At 42.8% G+C, this 20,928-nt stretch overlaps 2 protein-coding genes and 1 long non-coding RNA gene across 7 annotated transcripts in view; 2 read left to right on the top strand and 1 right to left on the bottom strand.

The window, feature by feature from the left end:
• The first annotated feature begins 1,745 nt into the window (after positions 1 to 1,745).
• On the top strand, positions 1,746 to 16,099 carry rfc1 (replication factor C (activator 1) 1). Of its 4 annotated transcripts, none has more exons than XM_052084245.1 (24): positions 1,746 to 1,868; positions 2,249 to 2,362; positions 2,443 to 2,515; positions 2,795 to 2,911; positions 4,067 to 4,362; positions 4,472 to 4,543; positions 5,389 to 5,466; positions 5,552 to 5,878; positions 6,940 to 7,047; positions 7,118 to 7,297; positions 7,477 to 7,581; positions 7,696 to 7,744; positions 7,805 to 8,170; positions 8,298 to 8,413; positions 8,503 to 8,617; positions 8,841 to 8,929; positions 9,015 to 9,152; positions 10,016 to 10,111; positions 10,189 to 10,442; positions 10,551 to 10,668; positions 11,276 to 11,421; positions 11,504 to 11,717; positions 11,897 to 12,082; positions 12,157 to 16,099. In XM_052084245.1, the coding sequence occupies exons 1-24, from the start codon at positions 1,866 to 1,868 to the stop codon at positions 12,253 to 12,255; spliced, it is 3,459 nt and encodes a 1,152-aa protein (XP_051940205.1). In that variant the 5' UTR covers positions 1,746 to 1,865; the 3' UTR covers positions 12,256 to 16,099. The 4 variants fall into 4 exon arrangements, with proteins under 4 accessions (XP_051940205.1, XP_051940204.1, XP_051940203.1 ...); XM_052084244.1 differs by having other exon boundaries at positions 7,696 to 7,745; positions 7,776 to 8,170; XM_052084243.1 differs by having other exon boundaries at positions 7,696 to 8,170; positions 12,160 to 16,099.
• The window catches only part of klhl5 (kelch-like family member 5), a 34,628-nt gene continuing 27,829 nt past the window's right edge, over positions 14,130 to 20,928 (bottom strand). For both annotated transcript variants that reach the window (XM_052084250.1, XM_052084249.1), the window contains exons 10-13: positions 20,695 to 20,769; positions 20,459 to 20,596; positions 15,146 to 15,317; positions 14,130 to 14,691 (exon numbers count right to left, since the gene is read on the bottom strand). In XM_052084250.1, coding sequence (XP_051940210.1) covers positions 14,635 to 14,691; positions 15,146 to 15,317; positions 20,459 to 20,596; positions 20,695 to 20,769 — 442 coding nt within the window. In that variant the 3' untranslated portion in view covers positions 14,130 to 14,634. The remainder of the gene's footprint in view (positions 14,692 to 15,145; positions 15,318 to 20,458; positions 20,597 to 20,694; positions 20,770 to 20,928) is intronic.
• On the top strand, positions 19,593 to 20,599 carry LOC127613303 (uncharacterized). Its single transcript, XR_007966146.1, has 2 exons — positions 19,593 to 19,734; positions 20,363 to 20,599. It is a non-coding gene; the product is annotated as an uncharacterized LOC127613303 (long non-coding RNA).

The following is a 20,928-nucleotide window of genomic DNA, read 5'->3' as shown; positions in this document are numbered from 1 at the left end:
GCTGTAGATAAAAAATATTTGTTAAACTTGTGAGTGTGACCACTTCTTGGTGTCTTGGGGAGACGCATTTATACACACATCCTTTTGTATTTCGTGTTCTGTTTACTAAATATGATTCGGGTATAGTTTCGTTTTTTAATACAGGCCAAAATTCATTCATCCTTTCATTCATCTTCCGAGCCGCTTGATCCTCACAAGGGTCGCGGGGGGTGCTGGAGCCTATCCCAGCTGTCTTCGGGCAGTAGGCGGGGGACACCCTGAATCGGTTGCCAGCCAATCGCGGGGCACACAGAAACGAACAACCATTCACACTCACACCTAGGGACAATTTAGAGTGTTCAATCACCCTGCCACGCATGTTTTTGGAATGTGGGAGGAAACCGGAGCACCCGGCGAAAACCCACGCAGGCCCGGGGAGAACATGCAAACTCCACACAGGGAGGCCGGAGCTGGAATCGAACCCGGTACCTCTGCACTGTGAAGCCGACGTGCTAACCACTGGACTAACACTGGACACGGGCCGCCCTTTGACTACATATGTTTGGAAATTTCATTGTTTATTGTATAGCACTTGTGAATTGTGACAAAATATGATTTTGTAATAACTACATAAATCGTGACGTATAAAATATATTCATATAAAAAAAAACCGTGATGTCTTCCTAATCGTCGCAATGCATTTTACAATTACTAATTAGGCACGTACTTCGCAAAAGATCTGCGATCCCTAGGCTCAAATGTGCGGATCAAACCGTCGCCAATTCCTAGTGGATCGCAGTGAAGTCCGTAAGGGAGCCTCAAGGCCGAATTGACGGGACTTTCCATCACTGGAGAGTTGGTGTGAAGTGGTCATGACCTTCGGGTCAGCAAAATCCCGCGGGACCGCGTCCGGCGGTATACAAATCCACCGCAGTCCTGGCGTTAAGCGCCTAGCAAGGCTGCGGACCGGATCCCCAAGCCGACCATCCACCTTGGGTCATGAAGGAATGCCCACCCTTCAAAATAAAACACAGGGCCCGGCGCACCCTCGGTCCAACCTCGGGTGCTGCAGACCCCCTGGACCACCACCGTCGGCCACCGCGCTGCCGTGGACCCTGGCCACGGGGTCGAAGTGCGGGGGCGGGGTTGCGACCCGTCCCCCTCCCTCACGCTACATAGCCCCCAATTAGGCACGTAGTCTAAAACATACCGCCGGCAATGCAAATGTGTATTAAACATACGGCATATGTTGTGCTGTTTTGTGGAAAATATCCCCTACATTTGATGAATTTTATTTTGAAAATGTCCCAATTGTATTGCATTGAAATTGTATTGTAACCGTGGAAAGGTATGAATGACTTCGTCCACCCCTGACAGTCTGCAAATTTGTGTGCGCTGGCCTATATCTAGGGTGCGTTTGGGAATGGATTGACGGGCGTCCAAATAACCCAATGACACATTTGAACAGCAAGTCGCGTGTCTGAACAGTCGTCGTGAAGCATTGCGCGCTTGGAAAATATTTCAAACGCACTCCTAGTCTTCTCGGTTTGTACCATTTGTGTTTATGTATATTTGTCTATGGGCGCTTTATCGACGTCATCTTCAGGCGACAATGGATTGACGGGCGTCCAAATAACCCAATGACACATTTGAACAGCAAGTCGCGTGTCTGAACAGTCGTCGTGAAGCATTGCGCGCTTGGAAAATATTTCAAACGCACTCCTAGTCTTCTCGGATTGTACCATTTGTGTTTATGTATATTTGTCTATGGGCGCTTTATCGACGTCATCTTCAGGCGACAACTGAGTCCTGCTTCGCGCCAAGTAACTGCGCGTTTTCCTCTCTCTGACAACAAACCTGAAACATTGTGGGGAGACGTGTTCACAATGGTAACGTTCTAATTGTGGCTGTCGCGTTTTCTGAAACCACAGGCTGTTTGTCACAAAATGTTGACTTTGATGGGAACAAAGTGTCTTTCATCTTGCTAAATCCACTTCAAATTGTTGCAATGTTGGAGATGTTAGCTTAACTGATCTATTGTCCCGTACACATTTAATGACGTTGAATTACTGTACCTCAGTAAAATAAGACGTTTTGTATCCGGAGCATTTGGAAACATCTTGTGTGAGGCTCTACGCGAAACTGATTCAGTAAATAATTTTGCGCTGAGTGAACTATGTGGATTTCATTGCATCTCTGTCTATTTGTCGCCTCGTTGTCAAGATCACGTTAGATAGTACCCCGCTCATATTAGTTTGGTTGCTCTCAGGACATTCGGAGATTCTTTGCGCCATCAGCACAGAAAGCGACTCCTAATGGAAACGCGAGCACGAAGAGGAATCCTCTTTCTTCAGAGGAAGATTCGAAAAAGAAAGAGACCAAGGCAAGAAAATGACATGTATAGTTTAATCCTTGGAATGCGCTACATTATTGTCTCATCTGTTCTTTTTCTTAATGCTTCAGATTAAAAAACAAGAAACAGACGTGAAACGTATGCATGACAAAAAACGGAAAAAACATGCAGTCATAGAATCAGGTAATTATATTTCTGAAATTTGCCTATGATTGGTCTTTGTAAGAATAACTTGTAATAAGTCCCGCCTACGGTTAACCTGGTTTTGCAAAAGATTGCAATAACACTTAGAAGATGATCACGCACTTGATAAACCATCTGCTGCTGCTTTTTAAAAACGGTTAAATAAGACATATCCAATGATTTTACACGACATGGAAATGATTCGAGTATTAAGTAATACTCAGACAAACTCTATTGAGCATTTTATTTGACTACCATGCTTGTTTTTGGTCTATTCAGACTCTGACTCAGAGGATCGAGACAGGAAATCCAAGAAATCGCCTAAGAAGAAGGAGAAGATCAGCAATGCTGCACAGTCTCTCAAGAAAGAGCCTGTTCACTACGTCTTGGAAACGGGTAAAATGGTTGTCCACGTTATGAAAATATATCCTCGCTGAACCTTGCACTTGCGTAAAAATTGATATTTTTAATCAGACTGCTACACTAATTGATCAAGAAGTACAGTGAATAGAATTTTTGTGTCATTTTTTAAAAAATGAGACCAAGATGTATTATTTCAAAACTGTTGTAAAAGGCATTTTTGGATTTTGTTTGTTTGTTTCTAGCAGAAGCCTGAAGGCTTTGTGCCAACAACAGTTCTAGCTAAAGAAAAATAGCCCAAAGCATCATGTTGCACCATGTTTCACTGTAGGCATGGTGTTCTTTGCTTTGGTTTCTTTGGCTAAAAGGTTGAATACTACTGGTAGTTTCATATGGGGTTAATTAGAAGCACTCTAAATGGTGGCAGGTGAGTTCTGACAAGCCGTCTTCGGGCAGTAGTACACCACAAACTCATTCCCAGCAAATCGAAGGCCACACATAGACACCTCTTACAATACATTGTACATTTTCATCAATAAAACCTAATTAATTCATATCCTATATTGTAGCACTGCTTCGTTAATCACTGAAGGTTAGCTCTACATTACTTTTCCCCCCTTAGTTTTCTAAGAATCAGAATCAGAATCATCTTTATTGGCCAAGTATGTAGAACACACAAGGAATTTGTCTCCGGTATAACACGTAGCAGTATATGATTGTGTTTGTTTCACATGAAATCAATGCACTCACCGTTTGTTGTCCAACTCCTCACTACTGTTTTTTCTCCCCTCCCTGCGAGGCATGCAATGTCACTGATGTCAGCAGATCTGATTGTTCTCTTCTTCTCTTCAATCTCTATATTTTTTCTTGGTTATTTTTGAAACGGCTTTTGCTCCCGAGTGTTCTGTGTTGTATACAGAAACTCCACCTTCAGCTGCAGATTTACAAAGAGTACAGCCAACCAAATTTGGCATGTTTATTTATTTTTTTCAAGTTGACAATGCACTTCAAGTTCGCTTAGCGTGGAGGTGGTTTGAAGAAATTATGCTCGCCATAGTTTTAAATTGTAACGTACATACTGGAACGCATTTAAAAGGATGGTTCTGCTTTTAAGGCGTATAATGGTGTTTAGTTGAACAACAACAACAACAACAAAAAAGTTGTTTTGAAAAATACTTCTTTTGATTGTAGACTCAGACAGTGACAACTTTGAGTCCTTGAAGAAAAAGTCCTCCATAAGCAAGCAAAATGGCACCTCCCAAAAGAGCAGGTCAAGTCCAGGTCTGAAAGATGCTGCAGAGTCTTCAATCAAGTCGTCCTCTGTTCACTCGAAAAATGGAGCTAAATGTCCCACCACGCCAGTCACACCAAAGACTGCACCACCCCCTCAGGCCAAACAAACCCCCACCTCTGCGTTGGACTACTTCGGCAACGAAAGGATCCAGCGCTCGGGCAAGAAGCTGGTCGCCAGCACTAAACGGAAGACCGTGAGTAGTTGAGACTTTTTATTCAGTCTCATTTAAACGGTGTGTTGTGTGATGTTTACTGTCGTTATCAAGGCTAACTAAACTTACTAACAACTCGTCTCATCCTCAGCCAATCCAGGATACAGATGATCTGAGCGATGAGCAAATAGCTCGACAGCTGCAAATGGTTGAGGATGATGAGGTAAACTGTGAACAAAACCATCTGTGAAGTAAAAGGGTTCCTTGGTTTGTGACGGAGTTCTATTTTTGTTCTTATGCAGCTAAATTCGGACAGAAATAGATTTGATGATTTATGGAATGCATTGTAAAATCATAATTACACCTAATATTTGGATATAAGGTGATACAGCAGGCGTGAGGCGAGCTGCGGGCACATTTGCCTCGGAATTATTAGATTTGTAGTCCAGGTTCCAGACTCCCGGTGTGGAGTTTTCATATTCTTCCTGTGCTTGCATAGGTTTTTTTCAGATGCTTCACCTTTTCTTCCACATTCCAAAAACATGCATACTAGCTTCATTGAAGACACCAAAATGTCTTTTTTGTGTGTATGTAAGGGATCAGTCCAGGTGCGACCTGCCCCTTGCCCAAAGTCAGTTTTTATTCTCCGTCAACAGCTACACGGGCCATGGTACTCAGCTGTTACTTTACAATTGTGGTGTGTTGTTTGTAGCTCAATAAAATAATAGAAGCAGTGCTCGAAAAAGGTCGCCAATAAGAACGCCGGGGTTTACAGTTTTTGTTGCAGCTTGACGGTAGGTGTGAGGGGCTCAGTCATCAACTGTAATTTGTTGCGCATTGTTCAGTTCTGTCCAGTTCTGCTCAGTGTGGAGCTGCTTTTACGCTGCTGCGGAAATTAAAAATGATTGGGCACCGTTCTTAACCTCAAAATGTATGTCGTACCGTTGTGAACTATGAGGACCCCTTTAATTGGCTAAACTATTGCTTTGTTGTTGTCAGTTGTCATTGGTGAACAAGATAAATACAAATAAATGTGTGTTTTTTTTTCCTCAATTGGGAATTACATAGCTGGAGAAGCAGATTCATGATGATGAAGACTTTGCCAGAACACTTGCCATGCTGGATGCAGAGCCACAGGCAAAGAAGGTAGTGATAATTTGAAGCAGTAATAATGACAGTTTCATGCCGGCATTTTTTTCAAATCCAATTTTTGTTTTGTGTTCTCATCCAGGTTCGTAAAAGCTCGGACGAAAAAAATGTGGAGGCATTCCACAGAAAGAGTAATTCACTCAGCCCTTCAAAGTACAACAGAGAGGACAGCATGTCAGAGGACATGATCGGCCCTTCACCCAAGAAAAACCCTGCTCTACTCAAACCCAGTTCCAAACTAGGGATGTTGAAGAAAAGAGACGAGGAAAAAGATAACGCGACAAAGAGCAAAGCACAGACAAAAATGAAAATCTCTCCCAAAAAGGGGCCATTTACCCTGTCAGGGAGTGAAAAGGTGCAGGCACCCAAAAGAGGCCCCGTACTTGAAACTTCTCCCACTGAACCAGCGGTAAGCTCCAATTCATTATGTACAATATATAACTCTATGTACTTTACATAGTGTAATTAAAAGTGCATTTAAAAGAGCAGTTACGGTGTTAATGAGGTTTAAAACAAAGCAAAGAAATGAAAAAAATGGCGCACTAAGGTTACTAAATGCGCGTGCATTGCCAGAACAAGATTATTGAAAACATAACTTTGAAAATACTTTGAAAGATATGGGAAAAGAGCATCATTTTTAACCTGAATTTAAAATGATATACAATTTAGCTCAGGGAATGGCAATTATTTTCCCGGGCGGGGGGCCAAATGAGAAGCAGAAAATATTGTGGAGGGTCGGGCCAAAAGTTAGAAATAGAAAATAAAGAAGATAGCCCAATGTCTTTGTATGCCAGTAATAATGTAACATTCTCCTCCACCATCACACTCAGCACCGGTTCTCCTCAAGGATGTGTACTGAGCCCCCTGTTGTTCACGCTCTACACATTTGACTGCTCTCCGACTCTTATTAGCTGTCCAGTTTGCGGAAAGTTTTTAACATGATAACAATCAAAGCATTCTAGGAAATGTTCATTTACTCGAGCCACAAGCAATTCAGTCTGAGCATGGAAATTGCCAGAATCGGACGGAGTAAGAATCGCTTCATTGTTTTTCAAAGTCTCGTAGATTTAAGTCTTTCCGACTCCAGGTGTCTCCTGAATGTTTTCGTACTTTGTTACCCGCTTTGTTTAATCAGATACGTGCAAAACGTGTTGTGAATGTATTCATTCATACTATTCACTTTGATAAAAGATACCAGCAAATTGGGGGACCTTTCTGTTGTAGTTATTGGACTCATCGGCAGTTGGAGTCTTGTGTCTTGGATTAAAAAAAATAAAAAAAATTTTAGCTCCGCTTGCTTGCTGGTTTTGTCATTGACAACATGGATGCCCCACTGAACTCAACAGAGGGTGGGTTCGCTCAGTAAACTAGCAGTGGTGCTGCAAGTGTGTGAAAACGTTTTATGACGAATGAGATCGGTAGCACGGTCACTTGCGGACCGTTTTATTTCTGTTCTCCCAATTCTGTTAGAGCACCGGACCTGACGAGGCAGAGAAGAAGAAACTCCACACTTCCGCTTACAGGAATTACCTGAACAGAGATGGACCAAGAGCACTGGGCTCCAGAGAAATCCCCACGGTATTGCATTCAGGTCATCAACACACGTCATGTGTTGCTTATCAATTGCCAACTGTCGTGGTTCTTCCAGGGTGCAGATAACTGTTTGGAGGGTTGCGTGTTTGTATTGACGGGCGTTCTGGAGTCAATGGAAAGAGATGAGACCAAATCCCTCATCGAGCGCTACGGCGGAAAAGTGACGGGCAACATCAGCAAGAAGACCACCTACCTGGTGCAGGGTCGGGACGGCGGCGTCTCCAAGCTCGAGAAGGTAGCCAACACCTCATCTTTCAGACGTCATGCTCATTTCAAATGAGCATTGAACTCTTTTAAATGTATATTTCAACATAAGCTGAAATAGTTGTACAATTGAGACCAGTTTTGCTGTAAAATTATTCCAGCTGAAGGAATAATTGTATTTTTTAAATATATAATTCTGGTTCCTCGCAGGCGGAGAGTTTTGGGACCAAAATCCTTAATGAGGATGACCTGTTTGAGCTAATTAGGACCAAACCAGGGAAGAAGTCTAAGTATGAGATTGCTGCAGAGGCCGAGGTCAGCAAACAGTGCTTTCTTAATCGTTTTTTTTTTTGTGATTGAACAGACTGGTTTCAGCTAACTTCAGATATCCTTTTGTTAATTCTTGTTTGTATTTATTTCATCATTTAGAGCAAAGCTTCAAAGATCAGGACTCCTCCGGGCTCGGCCCCAAAGACCAGTACTCCACCGGGCTCGGCCCCAAAGACCAGGACTCCACCGGGCTCGGCCCCAAAGACCACTCCTAAAGCTTTAAAGATCTCTCCCTCCAAAGGCAACTCCAAGTCCCCTCACTCTCCGAGTCCCTCAAAGACCGCGCAGACAACCGGCCGCAGTGCCAAAACCATGGATGGCGGAACCCCGCCCGGAAGAGGCTCGGCTCAAACTGCTCGCAGGGAATTGGGACTTTCTTCTCAGAACTCTTCAGCCTCAAAATTTAAATCAGTAACTGAGGACGGTGCCACTCTGCTGTGGGTGGACAAATACCGCCCGTGTTCTCTGAAGGCTGTGATAGGCCAGCAGGGGGAACAGAGCTGCGCCAACAAACTTCTCCGCTGGCTGCAAAACTGGTACACGCACCATAGCAGCGCTGCCTCCAAACCACCAGGTAACATGCAGCCTTAGCTATCTTTTTGCACTTAATATTAATACTTAGATAAATAAAACTACTGTAGACTCATCCACTTATTTTTTCCTGAAAAGTGGGCATGAGCCTCTTATTTTCTGGTGTATAGTTGCCAGATTTGGAAAGTTTGCTGCAGGAAATGATGACGGATCAGGTTACAAAGCTGCTCTGCTCTCCGGACCGCCGGGTGTGGGGAAGACCACTACAGCGGCCCTGGTCTGCGAGGTGAGTTAGAAAGCGTGGTAGCGTTGCATTCAGCCTCGTTGTGATTGAGACCGAATATACATTTTCTTCTCTTGCGGATTGGCCGATAGGAGTTGGGCTTCAGCTATGTGGAAATGAATGCAAGTTGCACACGCAGCAAAAACAACCTGAAGGACGTGGTCGCAGAGTCCCTCAACAACACCAGCATCGAAAGCTTTTATAAAGGTAAAGTCGCTTCTGTGGCCACGGGAACTTAAAATCACCGGGAAAAGAAAAAAGCATTTGTATTGATTTTACAAAAAGCAAAATGCTGTCGGTATTACACATGATACACTGGACTGAAGTCTCATGTGATTAGTTATACATGCAGTGTTGAATCACTGAGGTGAAGCGAGTTGGGCTCAGTTCACTGCAGCCCTATGACGCTTCATGGCTGTGTGATTGCTAGGCACGTCCCGCAAAGTCAGCACCAAACACGTCTTGATCATGGATGAGGTTGATGGCATGGCGGGCAATGAGGATCGGGGCGGTATGCAGGTAGACAAACGCGCATTCCTTCTTGGTTCCTGACCTTTTCCGGCCCTTCTCCTTGATACTGACAAGCATTTGTGTCATCCGTCAGGAATTGATCAGCCTCATCAAAAATTCCAAGATTCCCATCATCTGCATGTGCAACGATCGGAACCATCAGAAGATCAGATCACTGGCCAATTACTGCTTTGATTTGCGCTTCCAGAGGCCGCGAATGGAGCAGATCAAGGTATGGGCACATCTTGCGGGCTTCCGAGGCGGTATCCGAAGTACAACGGGGGCGTGGTTGCGACAGCTTTCGGAGAATAGTGGGAAGAAGTTCAGCACCGGAGACTCTCCTCTCCCACCCATCAATGTTGAAAACACTTGTCGCAGTCCAAGTATTTTGTCACACCGGACTACAATTAACCCACTAATGGCTGAGTTGGCATAGCGATGATGTTTTAAGTGGCTGATAAATTTATTGCACTGAATCTCGTTGAATACTTTGTCATTATAATTCGTCCATCCAATTGCAGAGTACGGCTTCATGGAATTGTCATCTTTGTTTTATGATTTTGTTTCCATAGGAGCTTGTTGTTTTGATTCATCATTTCAACCCGATAATTATTGGGTCCGAATTTATGGTGCATCCCAAGAACCAACCATTTAAATGTATTTTTGTCCAACTATCTATGTCGGTGACAAAGTGACCAATTAGATGCTTGGCCACCCGATTGCTGAAAGTACACCCTAGTTAAGCTGTGTATCTCCCTGTTGCAAGCATACAACAGAATCATAAAAGGGCTCAGATATCAACCAGCATGAGTTAAAAAACAAATGGTGCCGCTTTTGTTTGGCGGTGTGCCTTGAGATTTTAAAGGACGTGAAAAATGTGCCTTGGCTCAATAAAGGTTAGGAAAAACTGGTTTAAGATACCACGGGTCATTTCAGTGTTTTTGTAACCTTTTCACAAACATTCAAAAATGACTTTATTTGAAATTCTTTAGATGGACGCATTTAGTTTTTATTTATTTCAGTATTACCTAAGACGTAACATTTTTTACCAATTGTGCCTCAATACGTGCCCACCGCCGCCCCTCCTTTTTTCAGGGTGCTATGATGTCCATCGCTTTCAAGGAAGGAATCAAGATCCCGCCTCCGGCACTTAATGAAGTTATCTTGGCGTCCAATCAAGACATCAGACAGGTTTAAAAGAAAAACAATTCCGACAGGTAATTTGGGAGCGTTAGCAGCTAAAGGTGTGCTGACTGGATTTCCCTCAGGTGATCCATAACCTCAGCATGTGGTCAGCTAAAGACAAGGTGATGACCTACGACCAGTGCAAGTCTGACGCCGCCAGCGCCCGCAAGGACCTGAAGATGGGGCCCTTTGACGTCTGCCGAAAGGTGTTTGTGGCTGGCGAGGAGACGGCCCACATGAGTCTCATTGACAAGTCGGATCTCTTCTTCCACGACTACTCGCTAGCACCCCTCTTTGTCCAGGAGAATTATCTACACGTGCGGCCTGCCGCTGCTGGGTGAGGGAAGGAGGCCACACGCGCTGTCCTCTTGCTCACTTCAACACAGTTAACGCTCACACGTTAGTTGCACTTGACAAAACTGCACTTTTTAAACTTATTTTTTAGGGGCAATGCAAAGTCTCACCTTGTGCTGCTCAGCAAGACGGCTGACTCCATCAGTGATGGAGACCTGGTGGACCGACGAATCCGCTCTGGGCAGAACTGGTCTCTGCTACCCACGCAGGTACCACACACACACTTTTCATAATTAATATGGAAGTTGAGGCTCAGGTTTTTCTTTGCAAAGACAAAATAAATGTCCTCTAAATTTGACATACAGTGAGGAGTGTTGTGAACAAACCTGCTACATTTGAATTCTTGAAAACAAAATTAGGCTTCAAGTTGAATAGAAATCAAGCATTTGTCTCTGCTCTCACCATTGTGCGCATTTTCACTGGTGAACAGGGGCAACTCATGCTGTACTCCAAAGTATTTCATATGCCCAGTTTTTTAGCCATACCCCCCCCCCCCACACTCCCCTCCAATGAATAAATAAAATGAAATGGTGAAAAACGGCTTCATGCAAAATGTCCACAATTCCACCCAGCATAGTGTAGTTCTTAGGCTTTGCACATCCAGATAATCAGCTGAAGGGGCTTGTACATTAGGTCCAACTGTCCGTTACGTTAAAGTGTTTTATGACTTTTTGTGCGAGTTTGTTTTAACTCTCTTTCCTTTTGAATGTCTGATTTTTACTCGGTGCACAGCAACTTGATGCAGCAATGATTGTTTTTAAAAAGTTCAAAATAAAATTCTGTTGATTTGATTCTGATGATGTTGTTTGTTTGTAGGCTATCTATGCCAGTGTAATCCCAGGGGAGCTCATGAGAGGTTACATGAGTCATTTCCCGTCTTTCCCAAGCTGGCTTGGGAAAAACTCATCGGCAGGCAAACATTCCCGCATCGTCCAGGAGCTGGCCTCGCACATGGCTTTGAAGTGAGAGAGCGCCATGCCAGTAACCACCACGGGGCTTTTTTGTTTCCCCTGCGGGGTGCTAAAGATGTCATGTGTGGCACAGAACGATGAGCAGCAGACAAGCGGTGAACCTGGACTACCTCTACTTCCTGCGGCAGGCCCTACTCAGCCCACTCCAGAAGCTGGCAGCGGAGGGCGCCAGTGAGGCTGTGCGGCTACTGGACGATTACCAGCTCATCAGGGAGGACATGGACAACATGATGGAGATCGGTTCGTGGGGCGGACAACCTGACCCCTACTCCAAACTGGACTCAAAGGTCAGCAAGGGGTAGCAGAGGCTGTGCTGTGGTGGGGGTGGGGTTGGCGGGTGCTGGGTTTGCCGTCATATATTTGAATGATGATGTGCACTGGTTGCGAACGGCTGCTTATCATGCTATGAAAATATCTCGTCGACGGTGTGGCTGCGGAAAACTAAATTTGCTTTCCGTCCTTCCAGGTGAAGGCGGCATTCACGAGGACGTACAACAAGGAGGTCCATCTGACACCGTACTCCCTGCAAGCCATCAAGAAGGGGCGGCGCGGAGGCCCCGAAGAGTCTGAACTGGAAGTGCAGGACACCGAGAAGGACATTTCAGTGTCTGAGGATGAAGGCGAGAGCCTCAGTGTGGATGCCATGATCAAAGTAATGTCTATCAAACTGTTGACCGGCTCAATTAAGTCCATCCAATCTTACATCTGCTTGTTTTCCTCCCATAGCAGAAGAAGACCAAAGCCGTCACCAAGGAGTCTAAGAAGGAAAAGGCTCAGGATTCTGGGAAGGGGAAGGGAAAGGGAAAGGCCAAGGCTAAAAAGTGACCAAAAACAAAGCAGTATGAAGCTGCCTCCTGACCATGACCACTTCCTGCCCTTTTTCCATTTTTAAAAGGCATGATTGTTTCAATTCACCTCATCATGTCTCTTGAGTGTGGAGGGTGATAGGGTGGTGGGGGTTCCCCAAATCATGCAACTGCTTCTTAAGAGTATAACAATGCTGCAGTCATGCTTTTGGCTGCTCGCTTCACCCTGATCTTTTTCTTGTAAATTGACTTTTTGTAAAATAGCCAGATATGACTCTTGTGTTTTTTTGTTCTTGAAAATCTGTATTTTCAGATCCAAATACACTGAATGATTATGTTGCGAACAATGTTGTTGTATCCACTTCAAATTCAAGGCGGGGCAAAAAAAAAAGTCTCTTTCCAACAGGAATGAAGTTGCCCACAAGCTGTTCAGCTCATTATCATTAGCAATCATTCACACATATGGGTTTGAGATTTTCACAGTATGTGGTATCGCAGATTTTGAGCCTCGCTGGCCAGTTTTTCAGTTATGTCCTCATTACACATTGCAGATGCATAATTTGTGACCTGAGGTCACTCGCCCAAATCTCAAAGATGTTTAAGCTTTTACAGCCATAAATCACTCAAAGGGTTCACTCACCGCTTGGCTGCTGTTTGCCGAGTCAGCCATTGCTCTTGTTGCCCACAGTTAATCATGACACTCCATCTTCACTTCAGGCTGACAGCAGTCCACAATGTTAATGCAAAAAAAAGTCCAGTGCACCCATGGATGCTGCCAACCACCTCTTAAGAACATCATCACGTTTTGCTTGGCTGTGTTTTATGGCTACATGTTTCTGACAAATGTAACCCGCCTGGATCGTAAACATGATGGAGGCTATTGCTGTGTGTCGAGGTATTTTACAGGGGCAGACCAAAAGTGCCATCCTCTTAACTTTTATTGTATAAAAGCCATCAGAGCATGAGAAAGGTATACATGCACATATATCATTGATCATGTCAAATATGAGGTGCCTTATATGGTATAAAATTACCGGTAAGCAAAAAAAAAAAAAGGACATAGCCATCGTAGGTTGTCACACCTGTCATGGTACAAAAATAAGCACAGACTATTGTGCAATAATGAACCTTTATGTACATATTTAACATATGTCATGTGCTCAAAAGCTTATTTTTACTCGAGTCACCATTTGATGAAGTTGCAATAATTCAAAGAAACGTAATTCAAGAAAATTGTAATTTAGTAAAAAAAAAAAAAAGATATGAGGGGAAAATTCTATTTTCTGTAGACATTTCTGGTGTGTTTATGTATAATTTGATCGTATTACAGTACAGTTGGATTTTCAGTGTGGTCATTGTTTGCTACTATCTATTCACATTGCCAGTGTCCTCTAAAAAATTGAATATGAAAGCGATTTATTTCAAGAATACTATTCAAAAAGTGAAACTTGTGTAATGTAAATATTCAGCCCACACAGGCTGATACATTTCAAGCGTTGATGAAACTAACTTCTTTACAATATTCAAATGTTTTGGCGAGCACCTGTACATTCGTTCTATTTGGTACCAAACCGAACCTTCCAACGTTACGTCTATTTGGAAACCGGGGTCGATTTTTGGTAATGGGGGAATGAGAGCAATGCTTGCTTCACAGTACAGACAGCTGAATTTTGCATGTTCCACTGAAAAGAAGTAACTGAGGCTGTGCTGCATGAGAAAAGTTACAGATTATTAGAGTGCATCCTTCCCCAAATTTAGACTTATTAGCTAATCACTTAAAATCCTGTATGCTATTGTATTATTGATCACTGATATTTTGGCAAAACTGTTTTGATCCATGTTTAATAGAATTAAAAAAAAATCAGATTTTGATTGCTTCATTTGTCACAAGTGTTATGGTAAGACATGATGCATTTTAATACTTTCGGCTCACAATTCCAAAATGCGCATTGATATGAAACAGTTAATCTTGACAATTAATTTTTCAATCACCATACAGAAACTTTTGTCTTTCAGAAGTGAGCTGATACAATGCGGAAGAAAGACAGCAGCAGAGGGAGGAGTTGTTTTAGTGTATGTCGGTCATTGGGAGAGGTAAGCTCTTTGCCAATGAACACATTAAAAACAAATCAAGAGTGTAACTTTCTGAACAGTCCTTCACCTTTCCATCAGCAAAACAGTGTAAGTGTGCATCTCCAAAATAAGGAGTTAGGGTCTGTGGAGGAGTGACTCCCACCCACACAAGGCCAGCAGAATGCTTTGGATCACCAGTGGCGGAGATTGGGATGTCAGCGCTCAGAAAATGAGGCTGGGGAATTATTGTTCACATTGTGAAGTCCCCTGGCACTTCTCATTCGGGCTTTGATCCTGGCAGTTTGCTGGGCCTTCTGGTATGTTCTCACATTTTGACCACCACCACACTGGCTCCGGCCCGGCCCAGACACAGCGGTGCCACCTGGTAAATGCAAGAACCACATCATCAGCATATCAGAGCTGCACGCAACATGCACTCCCTCATTGTCATTCTCAATAGTGCTTATCCGAATTTTCATGGGTAGGAAAGAACAATCGATAATATTTTCCATGTACACAAAAGACCCATTTCTCTCAAATACGGTAAATCAAAACAAACAAATGTTAGTCTTGTCAATTTTTGGGGGGAGTGTATTCAATTCAATATATGTTGAACGTGATTTGAACATCATTGTATTCAGTTTTTATTGGTGTTTAACACAACTTTCCAGCTTATTTGGAAATGGGTTTCAATCTGGTTGCCTCGTTTCCCTCCTGAACTTGCCCACATATGATCTGTCTAGGATGCGCTGGGGGTGACATTTTGCAGCAGAGGAAAGAAACATTTAGCATACGTTGGGACAGGCGTGTGCTTGTGTGTGTGTTTATGTGTGTACCTGAGACCACTCATTGGTCTGAGGGTCATAAGCCTCCACGGTGTTGAGATACATTTGGCCATCGTAGCCACCTACGGCGTACAGACGGTCGCCGAGGAGACAAACGCCCACTGCGTCTCTGCTGATACTCATGGGGGCCACTGCTGTCCACACATCAGTCTGAGGGTCATACCTGTTCACAGGCAGACACATTTACATTTAGGGCATAACAAGTTAACCTCATAATAATTACAACTGTTTTTGTTGAGTTAGGTTAGTCAACTGTTCTAAACTCATTTTTGCCTGCGGAATCCCCCCAAAAATCTCAGTTTTTCTCTATCGTGGCAAGTTTTTGAGCTGGCAAACCAGATGAGGGCCAGTTGTGGAGTGAAGTATTTGGGCCAGAAATCAATTTACAACTCCGGCCCGTATATGGCCAGCCAGTATTGAGCCACCCTTAAATGCAGTTTCAGATTTATTTTTTCAACACACAGCCTTGTTTTACAATTGCACACCGATGCGGACTTCCATTCATCACACACACACACAGGCACACAACAGGAAGTGATCAGAGAAGGTGGCAGAGAAGGTGTTTTGACCAGAGAAGAAGGCAGCCTCAGTCCGTCACTGAGACAGACCCATGACAGTAGACGCTATGAATAGCACTCTCACATGTACACATTTAATAGCACTCTCCTTTGCTTGTAAGGTGTAGGCAGGGATTACATTTAGATTTTATATGCACGTGTAAATGGTTTAAAACTTCCTTTCTTTATAAATCTTGTTTAATCATAAAGTGCATTACTATATTTTTCAATACCAATTACTTGTTCAAGTTTGTACAATCAATGGGATCAGTTGCAATGCATATATGTGAATGATAAAAGTAAATTGCACATTTGTTGAAGGAAATGTAAGGTGCTTCATGAAATGTTTTGTAAAAAATACGTTCATTAAATTTCAACATTTTCCAAATGTTCTTGTGCTTCTTTATACCAAAACAAAGGAAAGACATATTGTTTTGGTTGTTTATAGCAAAGTATGGTATCATTTTAATGGTCCAGCCCACGTGACATCTACCGAGGCCGTATGTGGTCCACGATGTGAAATGAGTTTGACACCAGTGATGTATAGTAAGGCGTTTTTCGACCAAAAAAAGACCATGTATAGTAAGGCGTTTTTCGACCAAAAAAACAACCATGTACAGTAAGGTGTTTTGATCCGAAAAAAACCACCATGAAGAGTAAGGTGTTTTTAGCCGAAAAAAAACGACTATGTATATAGTAAGGCGTTTTTAGACCAAAAAAACCGACCATGTATAGAGTTAGGCGTTTTTAGCCGAAAAAAAACAACCATGTACAGATGTACATAGTGAAGCATTTTGACAAAAAAAAAATAAAGAAACCGACCATGTATAGGAAGGCGTTTTTAGACGAAAAAAATGACCATGTATAGTAAGGCGTTTTTAGACGAAAAAACTACCATGTATACAAAGGCGTTTTTAAATGGAAAAAAAAACGACCACACAGAGTAAGGCGTTTTTTGACACACAAAAAAGACCATGTCTCGTAAGCCGTTTTTAGATTAAAAAAAAAATTTGACCATGTCCAGTATGGAGTTTTTAGACGAAAAAAAAACGACCATGTATATAGTAAGGCATTTTTAGCCCCCAAAAAAACAACCATGAATATTGTATGCCGTTTTTAGCCGAAAAAAATGACCATGTATAGTAAGGGGTTTTAAACAAAAAAATGAGCATGTAAAGTAAGGCATTTTCCGACAAATTAACGACCATGTTTAATAAGGCGTTTTTCGCCCCCCAAAAAACGACCATGAATAGATAAGATAAGATAAGATATCCTTTATTTGTCCCACACTGGGGAAATTTACAGCCTCCAGCAGCAAGAATAATAAAAAACCGACCATGGTCATTTTTTTTCGGCTAAAAACGCCTTACTATTCATGGTCGTTTTTTTTTTTTTCCGGCTAAAAACGGTTTACTATATATGGTCGGTTTTTTTTCGGCTAAAAACACCTTAGTGTTCATGGTCATTTTTTTTTCGGCTAAAAACGCCTTACTATTCATGGTCGTATTTTGGGGGTGGCTAAAAACGCCTTACTATACATGGTGGGGGGGGGGGGGGGGTCGGCTAAAAAGGCCTTACTATACATGGGGGGGGGGTCGGCTAAAAAGGCCTTACTACACATGGTTGTTTTTTTCGGCTAAAAATGCCTTACTATACATGGTCGTTTTTTTTTCGGCTAAAACGCCATACTCTACATCAGGTGTCACCAACATTTTTGAGGGTGAGAGCAACTTCATGTGTACCGATTGTGTGAAGGGCTACCAAATTGATACACGTCTGAAATAACATATTTGTCCAAAATACCTTCAATAATATGAGGATGTGTTATTTTTAATACTTGATGATTTAAATTGTCAGACTTTGATCGTGTTTCGAAATGTCTCACAGTACTGCCAATGTTTGCATTTTTAAATCATAATTTCTACTAGCAAATCACAATGTCCAGGCACTGGCGGGCTACTCAAGTGGTCTTCACGGGCTACCTGGTGCCCGCGGGCACCATGTTGGTGACCACTGCTCTACATGGTCGTTTTTTTTTTTTCCGGCTAAAAACGCCTTACTAAGTACCACGGTACTTTTTTTTTCGGGTTAAAACGTCTGACTATATATGGTCGTTTTATATTGGTCCTTTTTTTTCGACTAAAAAGGCCTTACTATACATGGTCGGGGCCGGGGGGGTTTCGGCTAAAAACGCCTTCCTATTCATGGTCGTTTTTTTCCGGCTAAAAACGACTTACTATTCATGGTCGGGTTTTTTGGGGCTAAAAACGGTTTACTATATATGGTCGTTTTTTTTCAGCTAAAAACACCTTACTATTTCATGGTCGTTTTTTTTCGGCTAAAAACGCCTTAGTATCCATGGTCATTTTTTTCCGGCTAAAAACGCCTTACTATTCATGGTCATTTTTTTGGGGGCGGGGGGGCTAAAAACGGTTTACTATATATGGTCGTTTTTTTCGGCTAAAAACGCCTTACTATACATGGTCGTTTTTTGCGTCTAAAAACGCCAAACATCTTGGGCCTCAGACCAGGAAATTGATGTCACAATCAAAAAGATGGCTACATCTGGCTCCTGATCGGTATGGTGACAGGAAGGAGAGCATGAGAAGAAAAGAAGACATGGAGAGCGCAACAATTTGTTGGACAGAAAAATACCGTTCAAGAGTAAGCTGCATCCCAAGTTGGATGCAGCTTTTTTTTTCGGCTAAAAACGGTTTACTATATATGGTCGTTTCTTTTCGGCTAAAAACTCCTATTTGTACATGGTCGTTTTTTTTCTGGCTAAAAACGCCTATTTGCTTATGGTCGTTGTTTTCGTCTAAAAACACCTTGCTATACATGGTCGGGGGTTTTTTTCGGCTAAAAACACCTTACTATTCATGGTAGTTTTTTTTGGGCCAAAAACGCCTTACTATCTATGGTCGTTTTTTGGGCTAAAAACGCCTGAATATACATGTTCATTTTCTTCGGCTAAAAACGCCTTACTATACATGGTTGTTTTTTTTTTCAGCTAAAAACACCTTACTATAGGTGGTCGGGGTTTTTTTCAGTCTAAAAACGCATTACTATACATGGTCCTTTTTTTCGGCTAAAAACGCCTAACTATACACGGTCGGGGTTTTTTTTCCGGCTAAAATGCCTTGCTACACATGGTCGTTTTTTTCCGCTAAAAATGCCTTCCTATACATGTTTGTTTTTTTCCGAGGTAATATGCCTTACTATAAATGGTCTTTTTTTCCGTCTAAAAACGCTTTACTGTAAATGGTCGTTTTTTTCGAGTTAAAACGCCTTACGATACATGGTCGTTATTTTCGGGTTAAAACGCCTGACTATATGTGGTTGTTTTTTTTCGGCTAAAAACGCCTTCCTATACATGGTCGTTTTTTGCGTCTAAAAACGCCAAACATCTTGGGCCTCAGACCAGGAAATTGATGTCACAATCAAAAAGATGGCTACATCTGGCTCCTGATCGGTATGGTGACAGGAAGAGCGCAACAATTTGTTGGACAGAAAAATACCGTTCAATAGTAAGCTGCATCCCAAGTTGGACTTTGTGTTCACTGTTAAATAAAGAAAAGTGCATAATGTATGTGGAGTTAGATCTGAGGTTCACAAATTATGACAATAAACATGTTTTTTTTTAATGTGGGTCAAATATGGCTCAGGAAAGATGTGGCTTAGTTGAGGTTGAATTCAGGCAGATATCAGGAACCTGTTCTGGCCTCGCATCGGGCCAGATATGGTTTTACAATGCGGCTCAGATCTGGGCCGAATGCGGCCCACATCATGGATGCCAGACGTGGGCCACTGCAGGACCGTCATTCATTGAGGTATGTGGGCCGAGTGTACGTGCCGTGTGTGCTCGGCCAGAGGAATTTTGTTGACTGGGTAGTTATCCATCCATTTGTTGTGCGCTGTGTCTGTGACATATAGAGGTGATTAAACATTTATAATGATTTCCCAAAATTCATACCAGCCCTCCAAGTCAAACCGTAACTACAAAGTGGCCCGCGACAAAAATGAGTTTGACATCCATGCTGTAAATCAGGGGCGCCCATTAGGTAGATCCTGATCTACCAGTAGATCTAAGACAGGTCCCAAGTAGATCCGAGGAGAACAAAAAAAGCACAGAAAAAAACCAACCATTTGTGTGTTTTTGTACATGTTAGTAATATATATATTTTTGTGTTAATGTACGCTGCACCCTAATCATCCTATCAGTCTCATTTTCACAAAAAAATTAAATTAAATTAAAAAATGAAATAAACCGGGTAAACCTTGAATTTACAGTGGCGCGTGAGTACGTCACCGGAAGTTGTTTGCGCTCTGCAGTCTGCAATTGCAGCTTGTAATCAGAGCTGTTGCGCTCTATCTTTTTTCGTCATTATTCTCATTCAGAGTTTGCTTCGTGTACAATTCACCGATGGCACGGGCAAAGAATAGGAATCTCGGAGGGCCCAGGGAAGCACTTTAAAACTATGTGAGAGCTACGATAGTAAACAGGCTGCAAAAGTGCATCGCATGCCTCAGTTTCAGGCTGTTTCTCATCATGACGTTCATGTGTGCGTGTGTGTGCGCGTGCGCGCGCGTGCCGGTAAGGGTAGATCCCGGGAGGTTCGTTGATCGAAAAGTAGATCTTCGGTCCAAAAAGTTTGGGCACCCCTGCTGTAGATGATTCCAATCATAATCAGCCTAAAAATCTAAATCAACTTTTTTTTTTCCAGATTGTTCCCCAGTGCGAAGGTACCTCTCCACACAGTCGCTTAGCCGAGAGGCCAGAGATGATGCAGGAGCATCATGACCGCCAATGGCATACAGGAAGCCATGCCACGTGGCCACGCCCACGCCACCGCGCCGTTTCGCCATGGGAGCACAATCGTTCCACCTGGAGATGAAGGTCAGCATCTTAAAAGCCATCAGACGGGGGCAGAAACCAATCGGACAGTAGCAAATGGGAAATAATGCAAGAGTATGTAGGCTGACCTGTTGGTGTGAGGGTCAAAACACTCCACTGAACGCAGGCAGGAGGAACCATCACGACCTCCGACTGCATATAATCTGTGGAAAAACAAAAAACAAACTTACCATAGGGGACCAAGAATGAGCCCCAAAGCTAATACTGAGGAACAACTGTAGACGAACAATTTTCTGTGTGAGCCCATCACTTTAAAGTTCAGAGAGCAAAGACTGAGAAGTAACAGAAGGCATTGAGTAGAT

The sequence above is a fragment of the Hippocampus zosterae genome, chromosome 13 (assembly GCF_025434085.1).
Source record: "Hippocampus zosterae strain Florida chromosome 13, ASM2543408v3, whole genome shotgun sequence".
NCBI classification, from domain to species: Eukaryota; Metazoa; Chordata; class Actinopteri; order Syngnathiformes; family Syngnathidae; genus Hippocampus; species Hippocampus zosterae.
This window is presented reverse-complemented; position numbering and strand designations above follow the sequence as displayed.

Coding starts and splice junctions, on each gene's coding strand:
- rfc1 (XM_052084242.1), top strand. Junction 11,422..11,503: donor GCCTCGCACATGGCTTTGAA/GTGAGAGAGCGC, acceptor TGTGTGGCACAG/AACGATGAGCAGCAGACAAG. Junction 11,718..11,896: donor ACTCCAAACTGGACTCAAAG/GTCAGCAAGGGG, acceptor CCGTCCTTCCAG/GTGAAGGCGGCATTCACGAG.